This window comes from Dryobates pubescens, chromosome 36, assembly GCF_014839835.1.
Source record: "Dryobates pubescens isolate bDryPub1 chromosome 36, bDryPub1.pri, whole genome shotgun sequence".
Classification (NCBI taxonomy): Eukaryota; Metazoa; Chordata; class Aves; order Piciformes; family Picidae; genus Dryobates; species Dryobates pubescens.
Window position 1 is genome coordinate 517,628 of NC_071647.1, and position 20,806 is coordinate 538,433.

General features: G+C 62.3%; 2 protein-coding genes across 2 annotated transcripts in view; both read left to right on the top strand.

The window, feature by feature from the left end:
* The window catches only part of ZNF385C (zinc finger protein 385C), a 42,735-nt gene that overhangs the window by 8,066 nt on the left and 13,863 nt on the right, over window positions 1-20,806 (top strand). The window lies entirely within an intron of this gene.
* Window positions 15,307-19,838, top strand: C36H17orf113 (chromosome 36 C17orf113 homolog). The gene is made up of 2 exons (XM_009910914.2): window positions 15,307-16,194; window positions 17,610-19,838. Exons 1-2 carry the CDS (start codon window positions 15,673-15,675, stop codon window positions 19,140-19,142), a joined length of 2,055 nt encoding a protein of 684 aa, XP_009909216.2. The 5' UTR covers window positions 15,307-15,672; the 3' UTR covers window positions 19,143-19,838.

The following is a 20,806-nucleotide window of genomic DNA, read 5'->3' on the forward strand; positions in this document are numbered from 1 at the left end:
CACCGGGGGAGCACTGGGAGGAGCAGAGGTGTTTGTGAAGACAACAGATTCAGTGGAATAATTGAGTTAGACAGAGCCGAGCTCTTGCTCTGGGCTGGAACCTCTGTCCCGCACTGACATCTACAGCTACATCAAAGCAGCTCCCGAGGCGCCGCTCGATCTTCCCGGGTCCGCCTCGGGCTGCTCCGGTCGCTGACTCCTGCAGAGGCTGCAGCCGCCGCGCTCGGTGGAGCGGAGCTGCGGGGGGGGCTTGGCCGGAACAGGGTGGGGTGATGCTGGGGTCCTTACCATTGATCCCTTGGCTTGAGCCCAACTGCCGCCGGCCAGGCGCTCCCTCGTCGGGCGGGTGCCAGGCTGCTCCCCGAAAGCCAGTGCCCATGAGAGGGCAGGGCTGGGCCAAACCATCTGGAGCCAGCTGTGCCCTGGTGCCAATCCATGTCACAAGCTCTTCTTCTGCACCGTGTGCCCCCATGGCGTTATGTAACCAGACCCTCTCCAGTGCTGCCCGGTACCATGCCCAGTGCTCGCACCGGAGCTCCCTGTGCTGCCAGCTCCCCCGCTGGGAGGCTCCACACGGCGGCCGCGGCTCCTTGCGCAGGGGAAGATCCCAGTTCCCCCAGTCAGCCGCTGCAGGGTCTGTCTGTGCGCGTTTGCAGGGCAGGAAGGGCTGAGATGAGCAAAGTAATTGCTGTGACAGCTCTGGCAGCGCTGGCTCTGCAGCGGGTGGGCTGAGCCCCCCTGGAGGGGACGTGGGGACCCTGTGGGAGCTGGAGCCAGGAGGGGCTGGGGGCTGCTGGTGGGATTTTCTTGGGTGCCAGCTGAACACCACCACCACCCCCACACCCCCCGATTTTGGCAGCAAATGGGGCTGCTTGTGGGTGCTGGGAGGAACCTGCTCCCCTCAAATGGTTCCTCCACAGCAGCCCCCGGGGCAGCCCCGGGGCAGCAGCGCACAGAGCCTGGCTCAGTTTGCCCAGAGGGAAGGGATGGGCTGAAGAGTCCCAGGGGGAGCCTGGCGACCCTGGGCATCACCCTGGCAGGGACCTGAGCTCAGCCAGCACACGGAGGGTCCCTGCAGCCTGCGGTGCTGAACGAAGAGCTCATGGTCCTGCTCCCAGCGGGGCTGGCATAACCCCGAGGGCATTGGGCAAGTCCTGAAACACCCAGGGAATCACCGCGGAAAGCAGTGCCCTGGAGTGGGGAGCTGGTGGCTCCGGGCAGGGACAGCCTGGCTGCTTCACCGCCCTGCTCCATGAGCTCTGACATCTCTGGGGTCAGCTGCAGAGTGCTTCCTCCTGCCTCTCCCCCCGCTCCCTGCTGTCGGAGCTTTTCAGCTGTTAATTACCGAGGAGATTGCTGCCAGTCTCATGTTTTTCAGTTTCTTGTTATGCACGGAATCCTTTAATTGTCTTTAATAAACAGGGCGATGCTCAGTGGCCCTTTGTCTGCAAGAAAATCCTCTGTGCTGATTGGAACCAGAGCAAACGTGGGATTAGAGCCTAATTGGGCACTAATCAGGGTGCAGCAGCCCCAGCACCAGCTGGGCTGGGACTGGGATGGCCTCAGAGCTGGGGCAGGTGTGGTGGGGAGGTGCTGTGCCAGCCCTTGCTGTCCTGGCTTCCTCCTGAATTCCTGCAGTGGGTTGCTGCTCTCCTGCTTTGGGGGCTGTTAGGAGAAGCTTTGCAGCAGAAGCCAAGGGTCTGGTGGCCAGGGAGCTGCATGCACTGGACACGGCCAAGTGGGCTCCTGAGTGTGATGTTGGGTGGGGAAAGGAGCAGCTGGGAAGGTAAAGAGGCTGGGGGTGAGTGGGAAAGGGCAGTGTGGGGGGGTCCAGGTTGGGGAATGCTCCTGCCTGACCCCATGACAGCAGCACATGAGGCTCTCCTGAGCATCCCAGCAGCAGCCCCGTGCCCAACCTGTGTTAAAGGATCTTTAACACTCAGTTGAGGCAGAGGCTGCCCAGGTGATCCCCGGGGGTGGATCGGTCACCTGGTGGCCAAGCAGGAGCTGGGTTCATGCTTTAAGCCTCTGTCAAGTGAGGGAGGGCCGAGCAGACGGAGCCCTCCTGCTCCGCTGGCCTCGGCTGCCCCCCGCAGATGGCTGAGAACAGCTCTCCAGCTCAGCTCGGAGTAACCTGGGATCTCAGTGGGAAATTCGATGTTTTCCCGTGTCTTGAAGGTGTTTGCTGGGATCAGGTGGTGCCTGAAGGAGCACAGTTGTGTCATTGTACATTTCCTTCCCTCTGGCATTCCCAGGCCTGCTTCCCCCCCGCCCTGTGCAGGGACATCCCTCAAGGCTCCTGAGGCAGAGCTGGGGGGGGTGGGAGCTGCTGCAAGGGGCAAGAAGGGGAGAGATTTACCCCTACCCTGGGCACTGGCAGACCAGCTCTGCTCACTAAATGCCTTTGTTACACCCCAAAAAGCTGTTGCACGTGGGGCAAAGGGCCTGAGGGCTCCGTGTCAGGCCAGAGCCCCTCTTGGCACAGCAGCCTTGTGCCAGTCTGTGCAGCCAGGGGATACTGCTCCCTTTTTAAAGCCTCTGAAGATACTCCATCAAGTTGCTCGCTCTCTGCAAGGCTCAGCCCTTCAGCTGATCATGGATTAATCACTGGATCATAATTAATCTCTGCTTTTATTGAGCTGCTGACTTCAAGTGAAAGCCAAATTGATTAGCTGTGAAGTGATGAAAGGATTCTCCTGGAGCAGTGTGTTTGCTGTCAGGCTGTGGCCCCTCTGCTCTGCTCCCTCAGCTTGGGCCAAAAGCTGCAGGAATTTTGGTTTTCCTGACAGAGTTGTCCTAAGAAGGTCTTTAAACCTTCGATCTCTGGCCCAAAAACTGACCCAGAGAAGCTGCTGGGCAGAGCCAAAAGGTCATGAATGAAGATAATCTGTGGCTGGACTGGGTTAGGGCCTAGGGCTGCAGCCCAGGAAGGATGAGCTCTGCTCCCAGCCTTGCTCTTCACTGATGCTCTGGGCAGGTCACCTCCCCATGGCTGTCACCCTGCTCCAGTCCTCCAGTTCAGCCCTGGTCATCTGTGGCACCTTGGCACAGGGCAGCTGCACAGCCCTCACAGGTGCAGCACCTGGCACCTCCACTCCCCAGTGACAGCATCTGGGATGCAGTGGGATGCAGTGGGACACTTCTCCTTCCTCCCCTGCTGGAGCAGGACAGTGGCTGCCCCACTCCCTGAGGAGATGCCCTCCTGGGACAGGGATCAGAGGCCACCACGGAGCTGAGATGCTCCGTGGTCAGCTGCCACTTTTACCATTTATTTATTTCCCACTGAAAATAAATCCCAGAGTTTCCCCTTCCCACTCTGCTGAGCTGGGGAAGCTGTGAACTACGCCAGGGCTGCACGTTCCCGTTGCTCTTAATCTGCTCCTAATTAAGCTCACGTGTGACGCATGCCTGAGCTAAGTGCCCGTAAAATGCTGCTGTTGCAACTCGAAAGCAACCCAAATGGAAGGAAATTGCAGCGAATTCCAAGATTAAGGATCCTGGCTCAAAATGCAGCGCTTAAAAATAACACAAGGCCTTTTCTTCCTGGTGTGGGGAAAAATTGCCACCGCCAGCAGCATCCTCTGCGCGCAGCTCAGCCTCTGCCCAAACCCACCCTGGGACCCCCTGGGCACAGCTCAGCCAGGCTGCTGCTGTCCCCTGACCCCTCTGGCTGCCACGGCCCCACCGTGACCCCCGTGTCCAGCTCATCCCTGCAGTCCTGTGCCCCTCTGGGTGCTTGCTGCTCCTCGGCTGCTCCTCTGCACGCCTGTCCTACCCCTGCAGCTCTCCCGGGGAAAACGGGGTGAAAGAAAGGCAAATGGGGAGGGGAGGTGGAGAGGAAGGAGCTGGCTGAGGGCGAGCAGAGGTTTGTGGGTAGTGTAAAGCTGTCAGTGTGATTTAGGGTCTGCTGGTTAAACTGGTTTATGTTCTCAGACAGTAAGTCGTGAGCAATATGAAATTCTCTCTGAGGAGATGATCTGCCCTCGTCACGCTCTGCGCCAGCTCCCCCAGAGCCAGCTCGGCGCTGCCTCAGCCCTCGCTGCCACGGCTGCGCACAGGCAGGGAGCCAGAGCCTGGCAGTCATGAGGAGAGCTTTGAGATCCTCGAGTCCAGCCATCGACCCAGCGCTGCCAGGGCACCACCAGACCGTGGCCCTCAGCTCCACATCTCCACGGCTTTGGAACCCCTCCAGGGATGGAGACTCCACTGCTGCCCTGGGCAGCCCGGGCCAGGCCTGGACAACCCTCAAGGGGAAGAAATTGTTCCTCATGTGCCCTGGAGGGGGGCTGGGTGTGCCTGCTGGGGGCTCGCTGGCTTATGGAGGGTCTCTCGGTGTGCTGAAGTGTGGCTGCAGGTGAAACCTTCTGCCCCACTCCTTCCTAAATTAGATGGAAAACATCGCACCCTGTCTCTGAAGCTATTTCAGGTGTAATTTCCATCCCTTTTCTTGATAATTAAATATTTTTAGGTCAGCCAGTTTCTCCACCCTATTTGTGGACCTGTCCTGGATGCCTTTGTAATTAGGCATCTCCCTGGGAAGGATGAAGGCGGAGGCAGCCGCGGCTCTCCCGCAGCCCTGCCCGCGGCCGCTCCTGTCTTTGAGCAGCTGCTCGTCCTTGGGGCTCCTCCAGCCTGGGGCTCACCGGAGTCCACTCCCCTTGGAGGGTGATGATGGATGGAGCAGCCCCTAATTAACATCCCGAGGCCTGGGGACACGGTGGTGGCTGTCCTCTGCTGTGACACCCAGCCGGCAGCAATCACGGTCTCATTGTTAAAGGGTGAGAATTTTCAGCGCACGTCTAAGCAATCTGAAGCTTTTTTTTTCCCCCAGGAGGCTCTTTTTAAAAGGGGGAAAGAAAGTTTTAGCATCTTGCCCTGCGACAGAAAGGTCCTGAACGGGCTGGTTTAAAACTGAGAAGCTGCACAGGAGCTGGGATTAATGAAAGGGCAACATTGTTCCGGGCTGCTGAGAGGAGGGAGATTAAAGGAGCTGGGAGCAGAGGAGCCGAGGAGCTTGGCTCTTCTCCTAGTTCTTACCAACCCGATGAGACCAGAGCTTCCCTTTAATGGAAAACAGATGTTACCCCCCAGCCCCCCAAGGAAGGGGCTGTGTGGGTCACCCCTCTGCACAAAGGCATCGGCAGCTCCCCTGCTTTGCCCCTGCGCAATCTTCAGGGAGAGTTAATTAAAACCTCGAGATGCCCTGAGCTGGGATGGGCACCTGCAGCCTGGGTTTGACTGAGTGCCTCTTATCGGGGGGGTCGTGGGGGGAACGTGAGCCACAAATCCTATCCCCTTTGTGTGGGAACCCCCCGAGGGGAGGGTCCAGCCCTGAAAATCTGTTATCTTAATCCAAGCAAACTCGGGAGCAGGAAAGGTCAGAGCCTGGGGGTCGAACCGCAGGCGGCTGCTCCACGCCTCAGCCTTCTGCTTCTGGTGGGCTCGGGTTACAGAGCAGAGGAAAACCGATCCCTGTCCTCCAGGTGGATCGCTGCTGATCCTATCTGGCGTCTTTCACCCCCAAATTATAGCCTAAATCCTCAAAGTCAGCCAGAATGGCTCTGGGAAGCTTGGCAGACGTGGGGAAGGGGTGGGGGCTTCCCGGTGGGTTTTGTCCCTCTGTTTCCCTTCTCCTTTGTGCCCATTGCTCAGTTCTGCTTTTGGAGCCTCAGGCTGGGCACTGCCAGGGCTGTGGGAGAGGCTCTCTCCTCCCTGCAGAGGAACCTCTGCTCCATCACCGCTCTCTCCAAACCAACCTGAGCTTGGGGAGGGACTGCTGTGACCCTGGTGGGGTGTGCAGCACCTGGGCAATGGCGCTCGTTTGGTTTGATTTATGCTGCCCCCCCGCCAAGGTGTCGTGCCCCCCGAGCCGGTTGTCATGGTCTCCAGGTGCCCTTCTCTGTGGCAGCCCCAGTCAGGATGCTGGGCAGCTGCAGCTCCATCCCACGGAGGATGTCGTGGGAAGAAGTGGCCGTGGGCTTTGCCCCCAGGTCCAGGACGGGTGGTGGTGGGGAGCGGGACGGGTCCAGGCCCTGTTTGTGCTGCTGCCGTGAGCCAGCCCCGGGGTCCACGCACAAATATAGCAAGTTATGCCCGGGCCGGACCCACGCCGCGCCGCTGGCGAATTCCAGGGGGCGGCGGCCGGGCAGGAGGCGTCCAGGGCTGGGTCTGTGACCAGCATCTGCCACGAGCCTCTGCTCCAGCTGGCCACAAAGGCCTGGCCATCAAACGCCACGTCCCACGCTGCCGTTCCTCTCCCACCCCGCTGTGTTGTGCCAGCTCAACCCCTCTCAGCTGGGCGATGCCAGCTGGGACCTGCCCACCCAACTGGCACAAACTGGGCACTGGCTGGAGCAGGGAGATTCTTTATTGCTGAAATCGCCGTGGGGGGCTCGGGAGCGCTGCTCGGGGCTGACGGTGAGGGTGGGCAGAGGATGGAGTGTGGGGCTTCAGAGCTCCGTGTTGGCCCCGCTGGGTCTTGCCAGCAGGGCTGGCGGTCGGGAGATGCCAGACTTGCTCGTGGCAAGGAGAGGGAACAGGAGAAGAGCCCCAGGATGGCTCAGCCTGGTCTTTACACCTCCTCGCTCCCTTCTGCCCGGCGCTGGCAGCGCTGAGGCCAAACTACTGCTGACATTAAACAAATTAATATGAGGTTTAAATAGCTGCTGGGAACAGGCGGCGCGGGCCCGGCTGTCAGTCCCGGATTAGCGGCTGCCCAGGCTAAACTTACTGCTGCCGCTAACGACCCCGAGAGCAATGCCCTGTGCAGGGCACCCAAGGCTGTGCCACTGCCCCTGCGCCACCCGGGCCCGGGTGGGTGCTGAGATAGGGACCCGTGGACTGCCCTACCCCAGCAGCAGTGCATGGGGGAAGGGGGTGAGGGGTGGGCGCTCCCAATGGCTTCAGGTGCTTTCAGAGCACGAAACTGTGAGAATTAACCCCAAAAGTGCCTGGCCTGGCTGCAGGGCGGGGCCTGGGCATCTCGTGGTTAGCCTCCGGGGTTTGCTGTGCTCTTGGCTGGCGGTGCTGAGGCTCCTGCCTGACTCTGAGCTGCTTGATTTGAGGGCAGCATTTAAATCCCTCCCTGTTCTCCTCTTCCTTCGGGGGGGCTGTGATCGTTTCCTCTTTCCACAAGCAGCTTTTTCCTCATTTCCCTCTTGAAAAGGCAACCACGGGCTGGCTGGCGGGGGGGGTCGGACCTCCCCCATGTGGGTGGTGGAGAAAGGGCTGAGCTCAGGCTGCTGCTGGTGGGAGCAGTGCCAGCGTCTCGGTGCTGAACCCCAAAAGCTGAGGGGTCTGCTGGTGACCGGAGGGGGCTGGTGCCAGCGTGTGTGGAACCTGCTTAGCATCGTGGGCAGTCTCGGGGGGCGGTGAGCTCAGCCCATCCATGGGACCCTGCCCAAGGGGGCGTTTTGGGGATGCTCTCCCAGGGAGGTTTCAGGATGGGGGGGCTCCCGCTGTCGTGTCCGCCCTCCCACCTTGGTGGGGACCCAGCACGGAGCATCCCAGCAGCTGCCTGTCCCCGACCACCTCAAACCATCCCCATTAGAGGTGGGGGCGGTGCTGGGTTCTCAGGGAGTGATCTGGGGGTGCAGGAGAAGCGTCTCAGGGGCTCCCTCAAAGTTTCCTCTCTTCGGCAGTCCCTGTGCTGGGGGCGGGGGCGGAACCGGCCCCTCCCTTCCCTCCGCCCCCCTCCCGGTTCCCCCCCGGTTGTGCGATCACCGGCACCTCCGAGGCGGGGCCGGGCGCGGCGGTGAGGGGCTGGCAGCGCATTGGGCGGCTGAGAGGGGCTGCGGGGGGGGGGTTGCCCGCCTCTTCCCGCCCCTGCCCGCAGCCCAGCCGGGCGAGCGGGAGGCACCAGCAGCACCGAGCCGAGGCAGCCGCATCCAAAATGCTTCTAGGTGGGTGAAACGCAACTTTCCTCCAGCCCCAGCTCCCCGCCGCTTCCCCCAGCTCCCCGCCGCTCCCCGCTCTCATTAACACACAGGGAAGCCGTCTGCGGGGATCGGTTCCCGGGCTGGGTGCGGGGGGGTCGGTTACGGGAGCCGGGCTCGGGGCTCAGGGGCTCGGCCGGCATCGCGGAGGCGGTGGAAGGGGTCTGGCGGTGTTGATGAGTCCGGTGGCGATGGCAAGGGGTTTGGTGGCGATGGAAGGGATCCGGTGGCGATAGCAAGGGGTCTGATGGCGATGGAAGGGATCCGGTGGCGATAGCAAGGGGTCTGATGGCGATGGAAGGGATCCGGTGGCGATAGCAAGGGGTCTGTGTGGCACAAAGTCCACGGCGCTCCCTCCGCTGCTGTCCCGGGGATGTTTCTGCCTGCACCGACCCCGTCCAGGCGTTGGGTGGGCAGCAGAGCAGCGCCGAATTACCTGAGCTAGAGAAAATGGAAATAAACCGAGGTGCGAGCTGTGCTGTGAGGAAAAAACAGCTCTGATTGTTTTGTATTTGCTGGGTGTCTCTGCCGAGGCTGTGGGGAGGGAGGGTCTCTGCTCCCCTGTGCGGTTCATATCGCGGTTGGTTATTTACTGCCAGAAACGAGCTCCGGGAATCGGTGCTGCTGGAGGAGTCCGGGCTCGGGAGCGAGGGGCTGGCAGCAGCCTCAGCATCACACGCAAATATTGGCTCTCCTGTGGGGTCCCCATCCTGCTCCCCCCAGGGCTCTGGGTGCTGAGTTATCCTCCGGAGATTTTCCTCTTTCCAAGAGAATCGAGTCGCTGCCGTTCCCTGCTGCCCCAAACCCACCCAAAGAGCTGCTCCTCTGATTGGCATCGCCCGAGCCGTGCGCCGAACACCCACAAAATGGTCCCTGCCAGCCCCAGCGCGAGCAGCCTGTGCCTTCGGCTGCCAGCCTCCGGAGCTCAGTCACTTACAGGATCCGAGCTGAGTTGGGCTCCCTGCATCTGATTGATTTTTTTCCCAGGGCTGCAAAAGGAGGAGGAAAAAGGTCGGGCGCTGACAGGGCTTTGTTGTGCCCTTGCTCTTCGCTTGGGGGTCACCCCCGAGCCGCGCTCCTGCTGCACCCGCGGTGCAAAGCTGTGATGGTTTTGTGTGAGATGAGGCTGGGGGCAGAGACCGGCGGTGCCTCGGCAGGGGAAGGCTGGCAGGGGGGTGCTGGAGGGGCTCTGCTCTGGCTTTGGCTGTGTTGGGCTCACGGAGCTGCGGCAGCAACCGGAGCGTGACGGTAACGCTGCCCTCGGACCCGCTTCAGGTGCAGGCTCGGGCTGGGAGCGTCGCTGGTTTGGGGATAATTGGCAGTAACTTTCTGGGGGGAAAGGGGCATCACCCCTGGGTGCTGCCCGTGCTGGCAGCCACGGCTCTGGCCGGTTCCCTCGGTGCATGTGTGTGCACAGGCATGTGCTGTGCGTGCCCACATGCCAGCCTGTGCTGGTGCCCCCCGGTCACCCGTGCTTGTGGGTGCCTGCGGCAGCAGGAGAGCGGCCAGGCCGAGGGATGGCATCGCCCTGGCACATCTGATGGGCTCCTCCAAGGACTCGGCTGGCTGTGGGCGCAGCCCTGCCCGGCAGCTGTCTCCTGTGCATCACTTCATTTTTCCTGATAATCTGAAACTCAATCTTTTCCCTGAGCTGTGGCTGCCTGCGCCCCGGAGCGCCTGGCGCTGCCCGGCTGTCGATCTGCAGCGCAGCTCCGGCAGGGCAGGTTTTAAACAGAACAGCGACCAAAGCAAGGCTCCTGCTCGGCCCTGGGGGCTCAGGGATGAAGGCAGTGGTGTAAAGTCCCCAGAGCTTCACTTCTGATGGGGCCACTCGTGGGTGCTGATGCTGCTGGGAGTCAGCTGTTGCTAATTGGCTGCTTAATGAGGCTTCCGGTCCTCTCTGTGGGGGGCTAACGGGCAGGGGCCCGGCCCAAATCAAACGCTGCGGGTTTGGCTTTGGGGTTCCTTCATCAGATGTGGGACGGAGCTTCTCCTGAGGTGGTTTTGGGTGAGTTTCCCTGGGAATGCTGCAGTCGTCGTTATTGCCAGGGGCTTGCTCTGAGCCATGTCCTGGGGCAGGTATCTGTCCCTGGTTTCAACCACGACCTGGGGCTCTGGGGGCTCTGAGCAACAACGACAGCCTCAGCCTCCCCTTCTGAGTATTTTTAGACCAAGCTGTCATCCAGTCTTGACCTCCAGGATGATGTGGGCTAGAAAATATCACTGCATTTCCAGCATCAAGCCAAGGGTGCAGTCCTCCAGCTTTTTTGGTCCCTTTGTCATGCCAGCTCCCCTCGCTGGCATCCTGAGGTGCTGAGAGGTGTTGTGAGCAAAGGGGAAGTTTGGGGAAGTTTGGGCAGTGAGGATGCTCGCAGCAGGCTGCTGGTGGCCGCCCTTGGATGGCTCCTTCCAGCACCTGCCTGCTGTCCCCAGGCCTGCTGTGACTGCAGGGATTTAGCAGAGCTGCTTCTGAGCAGGCTGCTGGCAGGAGTGGGCTGCCTGCTCCCACTCTTCTCTGGAGCACTGATATTAGCACGGCCTGGGTAGGAGTGGCGGAAATGACAATGAAATACAAGAGGTAGGACATAAAATTCTAATTAAAAAATAATGACAGATGTGTGACCTCCTGCCCAGCCCAGCCCAGCCTGGCCCCGGGGCAGCCCTGCTGGAGCTCTGCAGTTCAGCTGCTGTCTGGCACTGGCACAGGGCCCCCCAGAAGTAACAGGGGGCAGGTGAGGACCAGGAGGTTTGACCTCTCTGAAGCTCAGGGGCAGGGGCCCATGGCAATGGCTGAAGGTTTGAAAGTCCTCTTGACTGCCCAGGATTTGCACCCCTGAAGTCTGAGCTGATGGGACCCACTCTGACCCTCACAAGCAAAGCTGGGAGGGACTGGCTGAAGCCTACGTGGCTGGGGGTCATCAGGGGCAGCCAGGGTTTGAGCCTCACCAGAGTGGTCTGTGGCATCACTTGGGCACATCTAGGACGGGACTGCCACCAGCCTGTAGCCCGGCCATGCCAGTTGTGCCCTCTGAGCCTGTCTCCTTAGGGCACTTCGCAGTGTGGGGGCTCGGTGCCCCCAGGGAAGGGCACGGGAGGCACCTGCCCGGTGCTTCCCCAGCAGAAATCATTAATTTTGCTGCTAATGGAGGAAACGCTGTGCTATGAAAAATGTGCCTTGACTCAGAGGCAATTGCAAAGCTGGGAGGGAAGGGAGCCCCTTAATTTGCTCCAAATTGGTTATTTCACTGGAATGGTGAGAAAGCATCAATTTGAGTCTCTTCCCTCCCTTTCCATCCCTGCCAGTCGCTCCCTGCCTGTAATGAATTGGGCTCGGCTGTGACTTTGATGATTTAAACGGTGCCCAGAAGGAAGGCTGCACTGCCCTGGGGCTCTGGGCTGCCCTCCGAGCTCCCTGTGCTTTGGAAAGACCTTGAGCCCTGATGCCCACCCCAGAGGGGAAGCTAACGGTGGGGAGGGTCGAGCAGGGTTCAGGAAGTGGAGCCCTGGTTCGTGTTCAGCCCTCGCTGCCTCCTTGCTGCCTGGGGTCAGGATTAGCCCCGCTGGTCCCCAGCTCCTTGGTACCTGTCACAGGGATCAGTGAGGTCCTGGCTGGGCTGTGGCAGCCCCAGTGGTGATGCTGGCTGCAGTGTGTGTGTGTGTGGGGGGGTACTGGGATGGTCTGGGGCTTTGCACTAAATGCTCAGATAATGAACTGGCACAGGGCAATCAAAATCCAAGGGGAAGTGAGCTTGGTGCTGGTGGGCACGGGGAGGAAAAGAGGCTTGGCAGAGCAAGACCTGCGCCCAGTTTTGCTCCTCGGGGATGGTTGATTGTGTCAGTGGTGTGGGGTTCCCACGGATCTGGCTGCTGGATGTGGCTGAGCTGCCCCCCGGGGAGCAGGTGGGCAAGCTGGGGGGGAGCCCAGGGTGGGAGGCAACCTTGTCTGCTCCTGCACAAAAGGGCTTTGCCCTTCTCAGCTGCTGCGTTGTGGAGAGCAAACTGGCTTGGTCTGATCAGAGCCGGGGTTGCTGGTGGGGGAGAAATAGGCACTGCCCGCCCCCCTCTGCCTCCCGCCCCTCCAGCCCCGCGAATCGCCCGGCCGCGGCCGCGCACGGCGGCTGCAGAGATGTCATCTGGGTTTATTTCAAGGCTCGTTCCCTGCCAGCTCAAGTCACGCAGCAAAGGGCTGTGAGGAGCTGTGCGGGAGGAGGCAGCGTCCTGAGAGCTGGTTGTGGCTGGGGGTTTAGGGGGACCTTGCATCAGGACCTCGGGGGTTTTCCTTCTCTAGCAGGACCCTCACGGTCCCCTCCCATGGCCCACTGCCCAGCCAGGCACCTTCACAGGGCCCTGATCTGCCCCTGCTGCCCCGGGTCACTGGTTCATCTCGGGGTCTCTGAGATGGGGCTTTGGGTGCAGGGGCAGGGCCACGCAGGGCAGGGCCACGCAGGGCAGGTGTGCCCTCCCTACCCCCCGGAGCCCTCCCCGTATGCCCATGTGATGTGTGGGGAGGAGGGCTGGTGCAGCTGGGCTGTGGTGGGCAGCAGAGCTGGGGGGCATCTTTGGAGCACCAGCAGCTCCATTTCCAAAGTGTGAGTCATCCCCAGGGCCCCCGAGCCTGGCTCAGAGATCTCAGCGCAGGGAAGGAACCCAACAAATCCGATCTGTGTGGTGGCCTTGGGGGTCTGATCTCGGGGGCAGGGGTTGGGGGAGGAGAGAGCTCGTGGCTGCCTTTCCAGCCTGCTCTCTTCAGCCTCTGAGCGATGCAATGAAACCCCCTGGGAACTGTGGGCAGGGGGTGCTGGGGTCTGACCCCTCGACACCCCCAGCTGTGCCTCGGGGTTGGTTTGGCTGTTGAAGGACTCCAGTGGAAACTGTGGCTCAGCAGGCAGCAGCCACCCTCATGCCATGCAGATGATGGATGTGTCCAAGCAGGGAGGTCAGGTGCCCGCTGGGCACTTGGCCTGGCACGGGGGAAATAGCAACGACCAAAATGAAGTGAGGGGACTGCTGCTGCTGCTGCTGCAGGGGAGCAGGGAAACATCTCCGTTTGGGGGCCTTTAGGAAGGACGTCAGTCAGTCTGTCTGCCAGTCTGTCTGCCACCCTGCAGGGACACCAGGGCAGACCTCTCCAATCCGCTCCGGGTGCTGGCACCAGGGGCTGCAGCAACCTCCAGCCTGGAAGCGAGGGAGGGGGCACAGGGATCAATGAGCCCTGAGCCCCTCTCTGGTTTCAGCCAGCCCCTGGCAGGTTAAGGCCAGGCTGCGGCAGGAATGTCCTGGGAGCAGGAAGAGCCTCTTGCCCCGGGGACATGCGGAGGAGCCTGAAGAGAGGAATTCAGCGGGGGGCCCCCAGCCCCTCCCGGAGCCAGGTACAATGCAGCCCCTAATCCAGGCACATACCGAGGGGCCGCCTGACTGCGCCGGCAGCACCTCCCAGTGCCCAGGCACCGTGTCAGGGCTGGGGGGCTGCAGAACTGGGGGGGGGGGGGGAGGGGGAGGATTCCACTGGGGGCTCCCACAGGGCCAAAGCAAAGTCGGTGTAAAATCCCAAGCTGGGTGGCTCTGAGGTTCACCTCCATCTAGTGCTGAAAGGTTCTGTAGGCCGCAGCAGAGCCAGGGAGTGCCAGCTGGGGGTGCCAGTGCCAGCCCTGCAGCTGTGGACCAGTAACACAGTGAAGTGGGGTTTGAGTGGGATCTTGGTCTGAGTTCTGCTGCCAGGTTCACTGAAGGGCTCAGACCCGAGCGCTGCAGCAGCTCAGTGCCACAGGCAGGGCAGGAGCTGCTTTGCCCACAGCCGCCGGCTCACGGGGCACGCAGGTCCTGCCTCTGCCCAGTCCCATCCTGGCTGCGTGCAAAAGCATTTACAGCTCATCCTGCTGCGTCTGCCCTGGCCAGGAGACCGGGGTGGCTCTCCCAGGGGCCCATGAGCTGGGCACCTGATGCCCATCGTCTCTGCCCTCCTCGTGCCCCGGGGAAAGGCATCGCGGCAGGCAGCGTGCGGCGAGCCCCGGGGCGCAGCTCCGCGTGCTGCCCTTGCCCAGGGGCCGGGGCCCATCGCTGGCCACCACGGCCGCGGTCCCCACCGTCCCGGGGCCCACGGCCACGGGGCCTTCGCGGTTCCCGGCCGCCGCTAGTGGCCACTGCCGCCGTGGGCTCCGGCAGCCTCCGCGGAGCCAGCGAGTCCCCGGCAGCAAGATGGCTGCGCCCGAGCGGCGCTGAGCGCCCTGCAGCCGCAGGCTTTGTTCCCGCGGTGCCAGCCGGGCGCCCACCCATGCACTGAGGGGGCTGCCGGGCTGGGGGCTGCTGGGCTGGGGGCTGCTGCTGCCCTCCCAGCCGCCTCCTGCGCTCGGGGTTGCTTTGGGGGTTAAAGCAGGTTGGATTTTGGAATTTTTTGGTTTTTTCCGTGTTTCAACCCCCAGCCCGGGAGGTTTGCCAGCCCCTGCCCCACAGCCTATGGCAGCCTTTGCATGGTACGTATGAGGGCAGGGGGTGCGGGGAGGGCACGCAGGGCTGGGGGTTGCGTGCTGCTCTGCTCGCCCTCGCCCGGGTGGGCACTGGGTGACTGGCAGCTGCCTCCCCACCACCACGATGCTTTTTCCTGTGGCCAGTGGTGCCAGGGAGCTGCGTGCCCGGTGCAGGGTGCCCGGTGGGATGCTGCAGGACGTACAGGACCCAGTGTCGCGGTGCTCTGCTGCCACCCCAGTGCTCCCAGCTGCTCCTAGAGCAGCAGAGTTTGCTGGGGGCTGCGTGCGGGGGGGAGGGGGGTGTCTGGGAGCTGACGGGGGAGGGTGACAGGGTGGGAACAGAGGGAGCTGCCCCCAGCGCTGTGCAGCATCCCATCCGCAGCCGGGGCATGCCGAAGGACAGTGTCAGGAGAAGGCAGGTCCGGGGATGTGGTGCCAGCTGGTTGTGGTGCCAGGCAGCTCCACCACCACCCAGGCAGCGTTGCCCGGGGCACCCCGGAGGGCACCCCCGCTCCACGGCTTGGGTCTTTGCATCTCTGGGGGCTGGGCTGTCGCTCTGGGGCCTGGGGGTGTTCTGAAATCTTCGAGTTCCTGGTGGGTTTCTCAGCGCAGTGCCCCTGGCTGACAGCACTCCCTGGCTTGGCTGCTGCTGCTCAGCCTCCCTGCTCCTTCTGCCTCTGCGTTTGGTTTCTCCGCCTTCCCCATCCCCTGCTGGTTCCTCCTCCTCCGCCTCCCTCCACCCTGATGAAGGCTCGGTTTGGTTTTTCAATCCGGTTGATGGAAGGATGCAAGGACTGGGCTGAGTGCAGGGAGGGAGTTGAGTGGATGCTGAAATACTTCAGCTGCCTCGATCAGGTCAGGCTCAAGGAGGTGCTGGGGAGCCCTGGCTGGAGCAGGTCCTGTGCACAGCCCATAGGACATGGCTGTGGCCGCATCCAGGGATGGAGACAAGCAAGGCAGGAATGCAGACACAGGTGTGCATGCCAGGACCTGTGTCTGAGCCGGCCTCCAAGTCACCCTGGGTCTGCTCTGGGTCCCGGGCACTTGCTGCCAGGGGCAGGAGCTGCTCTCCGTGGGGTCCGCACTCTCCTTCCCAGACATTTGGTCCAAAGCCAGCTTTGACCCTCCCCTAATCCCTTCCCCTTGTGTCTCTTTCATCTCCAGTCGGACCAGGAGAGTGGTAATAGAGCTTCTTGCTAAGTTAAGTGTAGAGGCTGCTGCTCCGAGGCTGGTTTGGGCCGGGCCGTGGGCTGCGCTCCCCCAGCCAGCGCAGCATGGTGCCCCCGGGGAAAAAGCCTGCAGGGGAGACTTCCAATTCCAATAAAAAGTGCAAAAGGTATTTCAATGAGCACTGGAAGGAGGAGTTCACCTGGCTGGAGTTTGACTATGAGAGGAAGCTGATGTTCTGCGCCGAGTGCCGGCAGGCGCTGGTGAGGAACAAGCACGGCAAGGCTGAGAACGCCTTCACCGTGGGCACCGACAACTTCCAGCGCCATGCCCTGCTGCGCCACGTCACCTCCGGCGCGCACCGGCAGGCGCTGGCCGTGAACTGGGAGCAGCTGGCGTTGGAGAGCCGTGCCCAGGGGCACCACCCGGAGCTGCGCTCGGTCATCAAGGTGGAGGTGAACCCGGCGAAGGTGGCCGCGCTCACCACTGCCTACTGGATGGCGAAGGAGGAGATCCCGGAGGAGAAGTTCTCCTCCTTGCTCGACTTGCAGAAGTTCAACCTGTGCCAGGCGCTGCTGGCCCCCGAGCACAGCGACCTCCACCAGCCTGGCAGCGTCGGGGAGATGCAGGTGGGTTTGCCAGGCTGGGGGCTCAGCACCCGCCTCTGGATGGCTGCTTTGGGTTCGGGTGGTGCCCGCGCTGACTGCCTGCACAGGGAGCCCCACGCCTCCCAGTGCCCACCTGGCTTCGCTTCAGGTGCTGTGTGTGTGAGCAGGAGCCTGCAACGTGAGCTCCCACCCCATGGGCCCTGGTGACTCGCAGGGGGGAGCGTGGGCTCTGCCAGGGCCATCTCTGGTGGGGATCCATGGATCCTCCTGGCGATGTGAGCCTGGGCCAGCCGGAGCTGGGGCAGGGGCCACTGGCAGCTCTGGAGCGCCAACAGCCTCTGTGCCAGCATTTGCTGATCTCCATCACTGTCCTTGGACTGGAAAACCTCCTGTGGCATCAGGGCACGTCTGTCATGGGCTGTGCCAGGACGTGCCCTGCAGTGCAGCTGCCTGATGCTCTCCAGGAGTTCCAGTGGACTCTGGGAGTTCCTCCACACGGAGCAGCACCGTGGCTGGCACTTTGCTGCTGTCATTCCCTGCTTTGGCAGGACCAGGAGAAGGTGCTGGGCTCCGGGGGAGCCTGGGGCTGGTGGTGCTGTGGATGTTTCCTGGCACAGGGAGAGCAGAAGCAGCCTCTCCCTTCCCAGCCCTGCCAGGCTGCCCAAGGGGAGAAGCTGCAGGCGCTGTGGGTTTTCCTCTCCCGCCCTGAAGAGGGTGATCGGAAAGTTCAAGAGTGCAGAGACTTTGGGGAGGATTCTCTTGATTTGAGCAAATGCTTCGAGCCTGTTAAAAGCAAATTAAATTTTTAGTGAGCCTTGGCCACGTGCCAGGCTTTGGAGCTCTCTGAAGAGCTTCAGTTTGCTGCAGATTGGCTAAACCAAACCAACTAATTGAGTGCCACAGGCAGCGTTCACACCCCCAGGGGGTTCCCCTCCTGGATGTGGAAAATGGAGTGAAGAAGGAAAAGATGCTGCAGCCTCCTGCTGCTGCTCCTGCCCCTGCTGGGCTCATGCACCCTGATGGAGTGGCTGAGGTTGGAGCCGTGGTGGTGGCTTCTCGCCTCGCTCCCAGCACAGACAGAGGTTCAGGGACCGGCAGGTGGTGGCTTGCTGCTGCCCTGGTGCTGCCTTGTGCCCAGTCCTGATGCAGCTGTGGGGCTCCAGCTCCCTGCTCAGAACAGGGACCCCCACGCTCTGCGCAGCCTCGCTGGGTGCTGGGGCTGCAGGAGGAGAGAACAGGAGTCACAGCTTGTCTGTGCCTCGTGTCTGCCTGAGGGCTCTCCTCCCACTGGGCCCCTGTGCTGCTCTTGGGTGGTCCTGGAGCCGGAGCCCTGCAGCTCGCACTGTGCCAGGTGCTGGGCACCCCCCCTGCTTCTGGAGTTCATTTGTGTTTCTCTTTCCCTCCCTGCCCGCCCTGCGCTCCCTTGCCCGGCTCAGGCAGCCATTGCCAAGGTGCTGCACGGCGAGGACAGGCACAGGATCAAGGCCTCGCCGTTTGTGGGGCTGGTGGTGGAGGAGACTGTGGACGTCCTGCAGCGCCGCAGCCTCGCCCTGTTCACCACCACCGTCTGCCCCTGCAGCGGGCAGACCAGCGCCGCCTTCCTGGGCAGCTTCGAGCTGCCAGCCGGGGAGGCCTCCACGGTGGCAGGCAAGATGGGGGAGGTGGTGCAGTCCTTTGGCATCCCCACCGTGAAGATCACCTGGCTGAGCGCCAACAGCGCCTCGCTGCTGGCCGAGTGGCCGAGCCCGGCGGGCACCGTGCTGGGCACCCTCTGCCCGCTGCTGACCGAGCTGCACTGCCTGACCCAGGGCAGCTCCCTGCTGCCTGCCCAGGGCGTCGCCAGCATTGAGTACCTCCAGCAGTACGAGAGCACCCTGGATGCTGTGTACAGGCTCTGCTCCGGCTTCAGGGGGGAAAGCAGTGGCCTGCAGGAGCTGCGGAGCGTCCTGGACCTCTGTGAGATAGACCTTGGGAGCCCCAAAGCCATCCACTGGACTGCTGTCTTCCCAGCTGTGGAAGCCATCGACGACTCCTGGCCCATGCTGGTGCTGCTGCTGGAGAGCGAGGCAGAGAGGTCACCCATGGCTCACAGCCTCTGTGAAGAGCTCAAGAAGTTCCAGTTTGTGGCCTTCACCAAGATCCTCCTGGATGTCCTCCCCATCCTCCAGAAACTCAGCTGCTTCTTCCAGATGGAGGACGCTGACCTCTCCCTCCTGAAGCCAATCGTCTCCACCGCGGCCACCACCCTGCAGGCCCAGAGGAGCACCAGCGGCCAGAACCTGCAGGAGTTCCTCAGTGAGCTGAAGGAGCATCCACAGGGTGGCCAGCAGGGCGAGGGCCACCTCTGCTACAAGGGCGTGGAGCTGGCCAACTGCTCCAAGGTGCACCTGAAGCACTTTGAGCACCTGAAGGAGAGCTACCTGGAAAGCCTGCGGGGCAGCCTGCTGGACAGGTTCCCCAGCAGCGTCCTGGAGGCCATCAGCTCCTTCTCGGCCATCTTCAACCCCAAGTGCTACCCCCGGTCTCTGGAGGACGTCGGCAGCTATGGGGTGGGCGAGCTGAGCTTCCTGCTGCAGGCTTACTCGCGGGTGGTGCTGAGCGAGAGGGCCCTCAGCGACTTCCCCCTCTTCAAGCGCATCGTCTTCAGCCTGCGGCAGCTCTCCTTCCGGGAGCTCTGCGGCAAGCTGGTCTGCAGCAGCTCCGAGCTGCATGAGCTCTTCCCGGACTTCGCCGCGCTGGCTGCCATCGCCCTGGCGCTGCCGCTGGGCTCGGCGCTGTCCCAGAAGCTCAGCCGGGGCCGGGAGCTGCTGGGGCGCGGCCGGGCGCGGCACACAGGGCACCAGAAGCTCTCCGACCTGGTGAAGATCGCCCTGGACGGGCCGGCCCTCGGCGACTTCGACTTTGCCTTGGCCACCGAGTACTACGAGAGCAGGAGGGGGTCTGGCGTCATCGTGGCGCAGGTGAAGTGAACGGTGCCTGCCGACGGCAGAGCCCTGCTGGCAGGGAGCCAGCTCCTGTGGGCAGCCACAGGTGCCAGCTTGATGCCCATCGCTGCTCTTTCCCCGTCACTGGTCGCCACCCGGACTGGCAGGCTGCTGGTGGAAGGTGACCTGCTCCGTGCTGAGAAGAGGCTCCAGGATCCTTCCCGAAGCCAGGCTGGTCCCATGACCTCCCCTCCCTCACCCCCAGGCGTCCATCAAACCCTGGGGCCGCCTGAAGGCCCAGATCGTGCTGAGAAGCTTCCCAGGGGGTTGCTGCTCCCCTGCCCCGGGGAGCTGAAGGCAAATCCCCTCCCATGCTGCGCTGCCTTCGCCCAGCAGCTTCATGCCAGCCTCCGCAGCAGTGTCTGATGTGTGTTGCTTTGGAGCCTGCAGAAGGAATGCAGCAGAGGCAGTGCCACGCTTCCAGCCCCATGCACACCCCGGGTGCCCGCTGGGGCCGTGCCCAGCATGGCATCAGGTCGGAGACGTTTCAAGAGCCAGAGGTTTAGGGGAGGATGCTGCAGGCGCCGAGGCCAGCGGCGCTGGCGGGCAGCAGCGTGCAGCAGTGGCTGCATTTGTACAGATCTAGAGAAACAGATCTACTGCAAAGCTCTGCTCTCCTCTGCTGCTGCCTGAAGTGGAGAGAGATCTAAAAGGACTTTGTTTTGCTGGTTTGTTGCTTTCTGGTTGGTTTTTTTCCTTGCAGTGGCAGAATAAATCCCAAGCAGGGTCCAAAAATACTCATGAGCCCTTCCTGCTCTTTCCCCAGCGGCACCACCTCCCCACACCCCCTCTGCAGCCTCACAGCCCAAGAAAGAGGCTTTTAAGATCTGCTCTAGGAGCAGACCTGGGCTGCTGCTTGTGTGGTTAACCTCCCCTGGTCCCCAGAGCGAGTGGAGCCATCGTGCACCCACGGGGGGGGGGGGGGGGGGGTCAGGGTCTGGGGGTGCCGGCACAGTGGCTGAGTGGGGCAGGGGGGCTGCCTGGTGTGGCCTGGTGTTGTGGGGCTGCTGTAGTGTTCACTGGGAGGGGTGGGTGAGGAGCTCCTTCTGAGCCAGATCACTCTGCTGTGACACCAGCACAGCCTGAGGCACTGCATCCTCCCCTGCCGGCTCTGCCCTGGGTAAGTTGACGCCGTCTGGGTCTGTGTCCAGCAGGATTTGACCCCAGTGTCTCTGACACTGATGGTTCTCATTGGTGCTGATGGTCCTCGCTGGTCCTGTGCTGTTCTTCTGGCTGGGACTCGTGCCACAGCGGCACGGAGGGGCACGGAGGGGGTTCAGAGTCATTGTTCCCCCTCCTCTGCTCCAGCCCTGGCTCACAGAGGCCTCTGGCAGTGGCCTGGGTGGAGGAGCTGCATTGGTCAGAGCTGGTCCTGCTGTGGGGACTGCTGGCATCTGAGGCAAACCCAACCATGCTGGGGCAGCCACAGCAGCGCTGTCTCCAGGGCCAACAGGTGTGCTGTGGCCCAGGTGGGGGTTCCTGGGTCTGGTTGCTCTGGGAGTCAACCATGGTGCTCTGTTCATGGCTGCTCCATCCTCGAGCAGTACTGAGGCTGTGTCCCCAGAGTTGTCCCCAAGCACTGCTCCTCTTCTGCCTTCGGCGTCGGGGAACATTTCCCAGAGCCTTCTGGGCCAGAGACAAAAGCCTGA